Source organism: Mirounga angustirostris, unplaced genomic scaffold, assembly GCF_029215605.1.
Source record: "Mirounga angustirostris isolate CCGP_5_RB_7025 unplaced genomic scaffold, mMirAng1.0.hap1 SCAF_15, whole genome shotgun sequence".
NCBI classification, from domain to species: Eukaryota; Metazoa; Chordata; class Mammalia; order Carnivora; family Phocidae; genus Mirounga; species Mirounga angustirostris.
In genome coordinates this window covers 91,635,297-91,645,627 of record NW_026991723.1, presented here as the reverse complement: position 1 = coordinate 91,645,627, position 10,331 = coordinate 91,635,297, and the positions used below count along the sequence as shown (strand labels likewise).

Here is a 10,331-nt window from a genome sequence, read left to right as displayed (position 1 = left end):
AATTTTATAAGTCCTTTTAAAAAAGTCTTATCAAGTCCTAGAAGCAAGAGAGCATTTATAAATGAAGTCCAGCAAGGCTCAAATTAAATATTTACAAAAATTATTATTTTTACCTCTTAACCTATCTCTCAATTAAACGGATTTTTAGAACAAAACTTAAAAAGAATTTCTTGCTTGCCAGCTCAAAAGGTTTCTGCGTTTAACAGTCTTACTTTTGCCTTGCACGATAATGACGTGGCACTCGAGAGGTTAAGTGCTTTCTCGAGGTTTAGTTGTCTCTTTGCAATCATGGCTTCCGGAAGGAAGGTCATTCCCAGGAGGACCCGGGGTCCAGGGCTGCGAGGTCGAGACACGATGAGATCCTGTGCTCCCGGGGCGGCAGGTGCCCACGTGGCCACTGTCCCACGCCCAGGGCAGGGTTGGGGCACGGCCGTTCCTCCCTGGGGTCGGGGCTGAGGGTGGGGTCCTGCATGGCTCCCCTCAGAGCAGGGGCGGCTCAGGGAGCCCGAGGCCAAGCAGAGGCTCGTGATCCTCAGGACACGGCTCCCTCCAGGAAAGGAGAGAAAACCTCGCGCGCGTTCCCAGAAGGATCTCGGACGCAGCACCACCCCACATGCTCCAAGCTCTGTGTGGTTGTTAGACCAGCTAAGCGCTCCCCCGAAGGGACCCTGGGGGCAAGGAAGGTGGGATCCCCCTTGGGCCCTCCCAGATTCTCTGCAAGGAGACCACAAAGCCTCACAGTGGTCACAAGGGGGCTAGGGGGACCTGAGGAGCAAAGAAGGGCCAAGTGCCAGCCATTGCGGGGACCCGCACCCAGCTGAGGATGGGGTCCCCTCAGGGCGTGTGGGGTGGCGGGGTGGGGAGAGAGGGCTGGGTAGCTTGCTCGGCAGACACAGGCTCCCGGGCTAATGCCTCTTAGGTCTCTCAGATGGCCTGCCCGCCCACGTGGCACCTCTCCCCGCCCAGGTGCCTGCTGGCCAGGTGTGGGGCAGCCTGGCGCTGGACCCTCCGGGTGGAGCGCCCCCCCCCAAGCAGCTCAGAGCACCCACACGTGCTGCCTTACTCCCCCTCAGGCTTGTTCCTGCTCAGGGCCCCCCAGGCCTATGGTCAGCCTTGCCCCACGTCGGAGGGTGTCTCAGTAAGAACCAGGGAAGCCGGGAGTGGGTCGGTGAGGCTGAGTGGGGAGAGCTGGGCCCAGGGCTGGGGACTGGGACAGGCCAGGTCACCTCTGAGCCCGGGTCAGCAGACACTGGCTCATGGGCTCCACAGGGAAGATTTTAGGGCTTGTGGTCGTGGGCACATGGTCTGTGTCTCCGCCACTCTGCTCTGTCTGCAGAATAAAGGCCACGGGACCACCGACCGTGGCCATCGAGCACAGAGCAGCGGGGCACGGCCACAGGCCCCGTGTGCCGACTCCTGACCTGAAACCCCCCAGAAACACCCTCAGCGCCCACGGTGGGGCGCGAACAGACGAACAGAGGCGGCGTGACCAGCGGTCGGGGAAAGGCAAGCGGCAGGGGCCCATGTGTGCCGAGCGTGGAAGCAAATGTCTTTATTGAGAAAATGCGTGGCTGCCAAGATCCGGGGTCCCTGCTCTCACCCTCCCAGATGGGAGACAGGGCGTTAGTGCGGGTGAGAGGCACAAAGCAGAGAGGGTCCCAGAGGGAAAGGGGGAGGGCCCCAAGCCCTTGCTCCCTCCCCTGGGAGCGACCAGACCAGCCCTCGCTGCGGCCACTGTGTGCGTGGACCGCCCTGCGCTAGACGGGCCGCACCTTCGTCTCTGACACCTTGTAGCTGTGGTTGTAGCCTTTCCCCGACTTCCAGTTGATGCCGTTTGCAAAGGTCTCGTGAGACCCCCAGGGGTAGAGACCGTTGAGGTTTGACAGGTGACACTGATAATACCACCAGGCCCCACTGTAGCGCTCAGCACACTTTTCTGGAATGGAGTCATTGTCCTGGTCTTTGGCGGAGAAGGCGAGGTGGTTGTGGTTTGACAGGGAATCCCCTGCACAGAGGGAGAGTGGGCCGTTTCACCTGGATCTAGGTCTAGGCAGGAACCGTCCTGTCCAGGGGTGTAAGACGTGCACTGCACAACTCTCGGGGGTGCCGGTGAACTCTTGCTCTCTGGTACGGTGGCCTTGGCATCCGTCATCCCCTCTGTCCCTGCCAGCTGGCAGGCACCCTGTCTTGGAGGGAGGCCACTCGTGGCCCTGGACTCCTAGGTTGCTCAGCAGAGAGCACCAGCCACCATGAAGCAGGAGCTCAGCTCCACAGAAATGGTCCACGTTATCCCCCTGCCCCTGTTGGCATCAATAATGGCGGTAAATCAGAACACCAGTTCTCCTGGACTTTGTACTGAATGGGTCCCGTGGCCCTCGTCTGCACCGTGAGGCGTGGGTGACATTTCCTTCACGTATGGATGGATGGAGAGCCACGTCGGGCTGCCGCCGCCTCTCTGCCCACAGACGAGGCAGAGCCAGGACGGGAAGCAGGTCCCCTCCGCGCCGCAGCCCAGGCCCCTCGGCCCAGGGCGGACACTCACCGGCACTGCCCCCAGCGAAGGCCCCCAGGACCAGCCTGTACTTCTCGGCCTCGCCCGCCATCTTGAACGAGCTGTACTTGGCAAATTGGCGGTTACCCTCGAAGTCCACAAGGTCTACACGGAGCTCGTTGGTTCCTGGGGCAGAAAGGCTGTGAGGTCCCAGCAGAGGGACCCTCTGTCTCCAGGGCAGAGAGGTGGGAATTGAGGAGAGTGGGTAGGGGCTGTCTGAACTTGGCAGGCAGGGAAGGGCCACACGATCGTAGAATAAGTCCCTGGTTATATGACTTGCAACCCACTTCCCAAGAGCCCTTCTACTGCACCTGAAACCCCCTCCTCCTGTTCGTCCGCTGGAAACCGACGCTACTCTCCATCAACAATGTGCATTTTCCCGCCGGCTGTGGCCTCACTCGCAGACCCATGCCCTAACGGCTTTGGCGTCCCTCCATGTGGGAAGGTCGGCTACTTGCTGGAGCAGGTGTTTCAGGAGTCCGCCAAGGCGTATTGGGCAGGGAGGGGAGACGGCCCACCTGGCGGCCTCCCCAGGACAGCGACAAGTGACGCTCTGGGCAGACGAGCCCGAGGGTAAAGGCCCTGCCCTCATCCAGACCGCGCAGGCTGGGGTGCTGGGCGGGGACACAGGACCAGGAGGAGAGAGCCTCTCTCTTCCCCGAATAGGCACCTCCAGGGGCAGAGAAATGGTGGGAGGTGGGAGGATTGGGGCTGGACGTGGAGCCCACCCCTGAGGCTTCTGGTCCCTCCCGTCTCAGAATCTAAGATACCAGAGGCGCCATGCTTGCCAGAGTCCTTCACCTTGGTCCTTACGTGCTCCGACCTGATGTGTGAGACCACGACAGGGCTCCCACGCATGGGGGGGCACAGAACTAAGGGGTCCTGCTCAGATGCACCCCAGCGGGAGGAGGGGCGTGTTCCTCAGCCCCGCGAGGCCAGGGCTCAGGTCCGGGGCAGGTGGGGGTCAGGGACCTACCCTGGGCCGTCAGGGCATGATGTTGTCATTCCCCAGCCAGAACTCCCCCAGCTGACTGCTGAAGCCCTTCTTGTATGCGGCCCAGTCTCGAAAGAAATCCACGGAGCCGTCGCTCCTTCGCTGGAAAACCTGTGGAAGGCGAGTGGGCTCGGGGGCCCGGGCCCTGCTGGGGTCCACGGCTAAGGGGCCCCACCACCTTAGGGGAGGCATTGTAGCTCAGGGAGCATCCCGGCCGAGAGCCCGGCATGGCTGGGAGGCTCATCTCAGACCCCAGAGGTGGACAGGGCCCACAGCTAAGGGAGGGGGAAACGGAGGAACAGAGAGGGTGGGTGACCACAGCTGGAGGTGTGGGCTCCTTCCGGGCCTCACCCCAAAGTCTGCACTCGCTCCCATAGGGTTTGCCCCCCACCAAGGTGTCTGGTTCACCCCGGCCTGGGCCAGAGGGTCGGGTCGGCCTCACAGGGGGATATGGACAGTTTGACAAAGGCCACACGAGAGTGTCCTCCCTCGGGCGGCCGAGCTGCTCTGGGGGATCCCCAGGCAGAGCCCGCCCTCCCCCGTGCACCGCTGGGCGGTCTCCGGTTCCGACACTCACGGTCCAGCTCCCGCGTCCGTTTCCATGTCACACAGCAGGCTCAGGGGCCTGCAGTCGGGCAGGTAGACGGTGTACCAGCCGCTCAGAAAGTGCCCCCTTGTGAGCAGCTCCTTGCAGGTCCGAGGTGCTGGGGACGGACCCGGAGGCTGATGTCAGGCAGGGAGCCCTGGGCGGGGCGGGGATGCGGGGCGTCTACACGGGTGGAGGGGCACCCTGGGCCTGGACAGGCCCCGAGCCCCGGGTCGCCCGGCCGTGATGGCCATCCCCCCTCCCAGGGCTGCCCCACCGTAGTCCCCGGACCCCTGGCCTTCAGGGGACATTTGAGCTTCTTGAGAACATTGCCAGGTGCTAGCTGCCCATTGCTGAGTAGCCGAGGGAGGGAAACGTGTGTAAGAGTGTGTGGTCCTTGGATTCCGGAAGCCGGGGCAATGTGGGGCTGGCCTCTGGTCCGCGGGAAGCGTGGGGAGGTCGGTGGCATGGTCAGCTACCTGTCACAGGAGTGATGCGCAGCCTCTCCTGTTCGTGGGGAGAGGACGCACGCATCAGGGTCTGGAAACGGGCGCCCCCGTCCCCTCCAGCCGCAGTGCTCAGCGGCCGGCATACAGCACGCAAATAGGATCGGGATCTGCCCGGGGCAGACCGTCCAGTCCCAGGGAGGGCTCCAGCCTGCCCGTCCCCGGGCGCGGGTCTGCTGGGCCCCCTGTGTCCAGCTCAGGGTCACTGCGTGCACCCCGTGCCGGCCATCTCCTGAGGGCCCCTGGGCCTCAGTGGCGCGGTATGGACTCGTCCTGGTCTCTCTGGTTGGTGTCAGCTCCACCCGCTGTCCCTCCGAGCCTCTGCTTGGGGAGAGCACTGGGGGCGTTGGGCATTCGGGTCTGCGCCCCACTCCTGCACTCTTGTACGTGCACGGAGCTCCTGCCTGTGTTTAGAGTTTGTGAGTTGCCTTCTCTGACGCTTACACTTTGATGTCGAAGTGAGAATGGATAGGAGGGAAAGTCCGTGAAGCGTCCCCATTCGGCAGTAATGTTGTCTTGCCATCCCTTGGGCCCTCACCACCCGGGCCATCAAACCGAGCCCTGAGCCAGACCTTGCACGCCTCCCACCGTTTCCCTGCCAGAAGAGGGACTTGGGTCTGAGACCCTCCCCAGGGGAGGCTGCCAGGCTGACTGCGGCTCTGGGACCCCCACAGGGACAAAGCCTGCCGAGGCGCCCCCAGGACCGCGAGCCGGGCTCACCTTTCTCCCCACGTACTCCTTTCTCCCCTCGGTCTCCTGGAGAAGAGACAGGAGGATGGGCCCCCCGATGCAGGGAAGTGTGGTCAGTGAGAGGCCGCGTGAGCACTCTGGACACCACCGAGCTGCTCTGCCCTCGGGGACCAGCAGGAAGGACAGCGGGGGCCGAGCCCCAGGCCTCCTGCTCTGGGCAGGACACCCTCGTTGCTCTGCTGGGTCTCCAAGGATTCAAAGGCCAGGGTCTGCAAGCAGGGGAGGGGACCCCGAGGCCTGGGATCCTGCCCCCGGGAGGGACAGGTCACTGTGGACCAAGTTCCCTGGATCAGGACTCTGGTCATGCACTAGCTCAAGGCTCCTTGGGAATGGAAATATGTCCCCACCCTCCCTGTCCCTCTGTCTGCCTCCCTGTCCCACCCTGTCTCTCTCTCTCTCTGTCCTCCTCCCTGTGTCCCTGTCTCCCCGTCTCCCTGAATCTCTGTCTGTGTTCCTCTCTCACTTCTCTATGGGCAGAGCCCGGGGTCCCCCGAGGGGTCCTCGCTCTTCCTCACGTTGTTACCTTTGGGTCCCGTTGGTCCTGCCTTCCCAGGGACTCCAGGGGAACCAGGTGCTCCTACAAATTCCAAGGACAAGGGCATCATGGGCAAAGGTGCGGCCGCCACAATTCCACGTGAGCTCTCTGCCCCAAGTACTGAGGTCTGCCCAGGGCCTCCTCTCCACAGAACCGCTGCCCCAAGGTGGACGGAGCAGCCCCGGGCACAAGGGTGGGGAGCAGGCCGTCACCGGGAGCCCGGGCCCCAGGGCCGCTGTGGCTTCCTGCCCCTGCTGAGCTCTGCGTGGTGGGCCCAGGCCCATGCTGCCCTCACCGAGCCCAGCCATCCAGTCAGGGGCCCGGATCTCGGGGCACATCCTGGGAGACCCTGACCCCCCGGTCCCCGCAGGACCCGGCCAGGCTCTCCTGCAGTGGGTCCCGGGCAGGGCGAGCCAGACTGGCCCCGTGCCCAGCCCCCGGATCGGGTCATCCCGAGCCCCTCCACGTAGGGTCTGACTCCACGCAGAGAGGAGGCATGCGGTTCTGAAGCTGGCTGTGCACAGGGCCCGAGCTGCAGCCGAGGGGTGCGGGGGACGCCCAACCCTGGGTCTAGCAGGAGAAGGGCAGGCCCCCTGCCACCCCACCCCTGGCCCACTGCACCTACCTCTCTCTCCATTGACGCCAGCGTCTCCCTTGGGCCCCGCGGCCCCGGGCAGCCCCGGGCAGCCTCGGAGGATGCTGAGCTTGTCGGAGCCCTCCAGCCCCACCACCTGCACCTCTGCAGAGACACGAAGTGACAGTCGGTCCTTCCACTTGGGCCTGACGGCTCAGCAGATCCCACAGACGAGCCGGCTGACCCGAGGCTTCTGCCTGCGTGGTGACCTCGGGCCGGGGCAGACCGCTGGGGACGCCTGGACGGTCTGCCTGCAGGTGGGTTTTTTGCCTCTGGTGTAGATAGACTTGCTCTATCCCCCCTCTGCCCTGCTGTGGGTGCTGGTCAGGCCGGAGGGAATGGCCTTGGAGTCCTCCCTGCCTGAGGGAGCCCAGCTCCTCAGTGCTGTGTGTCCCGGGACAAGTCACTCAAGCCCTCTGGGCTTGTGTCCTCTGAGCTCCAAGAGGATAGGAAGAGGTCTATTATTAGATGAGGCACATGTTTATAATCTAAGCAGGGTCCTTGGCATTTACAAAGAGCTTCCTGAACACTGGGCACTTTCAATAAATAATAACGATAAATATTGATAAGAAACTTGGGGAATTGGGGTCAACATGGAAATTTCACCCCAGACCTCGGGCATGTGCTCACGGAGTTTCTGAGCCAGAAAGGGTCCCTGTGGGTCCCTGGAGAGGGACGTGTTGGCTTCAAGGACACAAGGGGCCACAGACCCGGGAGAGGAGGGTTATTTACTTCGTGGAGTTTAATTGTGTCGATATAAAACTAAAATATCCTCGGGCGAGGCCTGAGGTCCGGGGATGCCAGGGGGCCGCCTGGACACCACAGGCTCCTGCAGGGGACAGGGCTGTGCCACCATCTGGGGTCTCTTATGTCCTTACCTCACTGTCAGAACAATGGAGACTTCATTTTTGAAATTCGCTTAATTTTTACTCATTAAAAAAGAACGCTTGGCAATTTTAGACACGTTAAGAAACAAGACGTGCTTAGGGAAACAAATTAACTGTGCCATGATGGGGTCCCGTGTGCGTGTCGGGCCTCACGCGCCGCAGACCTCTCGGGATCCTCAGTTAAGTCGTGTTCGCCGCCCCGCCCAACCCTGGCTAGCCGAGGCAAGTTGTGGCCCTCGGACCCCGGTAGCACACCTGTGCCTGTCCCACCCGGTCCGGAACCTCCCACAGGTCAGCGCAGGTGGAAGGGCTCATGAGAGCCGCCAGCCAGGGAAGGGCGTTCCGGAGCCTGCCCTGATCTGCCGCCTCAGGGACACCGCGGGGCTCACAGGGTGAGGTCCCAGCGCCGGTGCCAAGGGCATGCCATCTGACCCGGGCGGCATCCCGCCCTCTGCCTTTGCACACAACCCACGGGGTGGGACCTGAGGATCACCCCCTTCCTCCTGGACCCTGGTGATCGCCCCCTTCCTCCTGGACCCTGGTGATCGCCCCCCGGCTCGTGGACCCTGGTGATCGCCCCCGGCTCCTGGACCCTGGTGATCGCCCCCCGGCTCGTGGACACTGGTGATCGCCCCCCGGCTTGTGGACCCTGGTGATCGCCCGCCAGCTCCTGGACCCTGGTGATCGCCCCCTTCCTCCTGGACCCTGGTGATCGCCCCCCGGCTCGTGGACCCTGGTGATCGCCCCCGGCTCCTAGACCCTGGTGATCGCCCCCTGGCTCGTGGACACTGGTGATCGCCCCCCGGCTTGTGGACCCTGGTGATCGCCCGCCAGCTCCTGGACCCTGGTGATCGCCCCCCCGCTCGTGGACCCTGGTGATCGCCCCCGGCTCCTGGACCCTGGTGATCGCCCGCCAGCTCCTGGACCCTGGTGATCGCCTGCCAGCTCCTGGACCCTGGTGATCACCCCCCGGCTCGTGGACCCTGGTGATCGCCCCCGGCTCCTGGACCCTGGTGATCGCCCGCCAGCTCCTGGACCCTGGTGATCGCCTGCCAGCTCCTGGACCCTGGTGATCATCCCCTGGCTCCTGGACCCTGGTGATCGCCCGCCAGCTCCTGGACCCTGGTGATCGCCCCCCGGCTCATGGACCCTGGTGATCGCCCCCGGCTCGTGGACCCTGGGGCCCGGAGAAGCAGGATGCCTGTCCAGGGTCCACTGCCAATGGCACAGGCCAGGGTTCGGGCCAGCGGGTTCTGACTTCCGAGCAGCGCCCATCACCTCTGGGTGGGGCTGCCTCTCCTTCTTTGCCCTCCAGCCTCCTCTTCTGGAAAATGACACTTAATGTGTGCTTTCACAAGGACTATGCAGGAACGTTCGTGGCGGGCCGAGCGCGAGGCTGGCATGCAAGTGGAGGCTGCCGGCTTGCCGAGCATCGGATCCATGTGCGGGCGGCTCACCCGGCGTCTGACTCACCTGGACAGCTGTCGGCGACAGCGGCCCAGGCCCCAGTGCACGAGAGCATGATGGCGAGCGTGACGGCGGGCCCGGTGGCCGCGGCAGCTCTGCCCCGCTCCATGGCTCTGGTCTGCGCGGCTGCAGGAGCGCCCTGCCTTCTGTTGGCCCGGCCGCCCACCTTGACCTCTGGCTTGCTTTCTCACGCCAGTGGCCACTTCCTCCTGAGGCGCCAGCCGGAGGCGACACAGCCCCACACCCTACTTAACGAGCGTCCGGTGTAATGGGCCTTGCTTCCCCTGGGCAGGGACACTGTCCCCAGGAGAAGGCCCCCGGGCCGTGTGCGGGGAAGGGCCAGCCTGCCTGTTTGTGTCTAAGGAACGTCCTCTTGCGGGTTCGCCAGGGAGACGCGCAGGGAAACGGGTGTCTTAGCTGCCCCGGGTGGCTTAGCCTGCGGGCCCAGGTGCCATCGTACTAGGGGCAGGAGAGGGGCAGGCCCTTGGGGAGAGGACCTGGCTTCAGGAGAGGGGACCCGGCTTCGGAGGAACCTCAAAGGTCTGGTGGTCTGGGATCGCTGTCTGTGTGTGGGGTCACCCCTGGCCTCCCGGCTGGCTGGCAGAACTCCCGGAGGGGTGGCGTCCAGGCTCCTGGGGAGGACCTGCCTTGAGGTGGGTGAGGCCGTTCAGGGAAAGCCTCTCCCTGCATATCCTCTTTTTCAAGGGCCCTCAAGCTCTGAATAAGCCACAGGCCAGCGTGGCCTATCTTGGGGTGGCGTGTCCTGCTACCATCAACTCGGACTGGTCCGCAGCGGGGAGAGGCCACACCCCAGTGGCGGGGAGAGGCGCGCTCCCTGGGGACCCACGGAACGGGACGTCCCTCGGGGGCCTGCTCTCGAAGTTCGGGGCAGGACAGACGCAGACAGCCAGGCCGTTGGCTCCACGAGCAGGAACTGTCCTCCCGCAGTGTGTAGACAGGTCGAGGGACCGAAATGCGTCGAGCTGATATTGTAGCATAAGGCACTCCACGGCAACTTGGTGTTTTGAGTGTTGGCAACATTGAAGAGAATCTGGCCTGTTAGCCTAACAGCCTGCTAATCTCACTGAAAATGTGACCTTGAGTCTCGGACCTGTTGGTGATTTGAGGAGGAAATAGTCCTGTGTATTTAGCTTTGGAACAGGTAAGGGACCCCTACGTTCCGCACATTCACCTATTTGCATGATCAGACTTCTAAAAATTAGCTGATGCCCCGAAGCTTCCGTTAATGGCAGACAATTAAATGCTAAAACACAAATAGGGATACATTCATTTTGCGAACACGCTAATGATGATTTCAGCCGAGATTTCTTAAGTCAGCCGATGGAACAAGGATTACTCCTAGGCCCCTTAAAGAGAGTCATGAAAACATACCTCTTATATACAGAGTAAATCAAACTTAA

At 62.9% G+C, this 10,331-nt stretch overlaps 1 protein-coding gene across 1 annotated transcript; it reads right to left on the bottom strand.

Annotated features, from left to right (window-relative positions):
- Positions 1-1,516: 1,516 nt before the first annotated feature.
- LOC123849275 (ficolin-1-like) lies at positions 1,517-9,019 on the bottom strand. Its single transcript, XM_045881894.2, is given in 8 exon segments — positions 1,517-2,005; positions 2,543-2,697; positions 3,547-3,656; positions 4,119-4,249; positions 5,310-5,393; positions 5,911-5,964; positions 6,548-6,661; positions 8,917-9,019. Coding segments are annotated over 8 exon segments (999 nt in total). The 3' UTR covers positions 1,517-1,757.
- Positions 9,020-10,331: the final 1,312 nt, after the last annotated feature.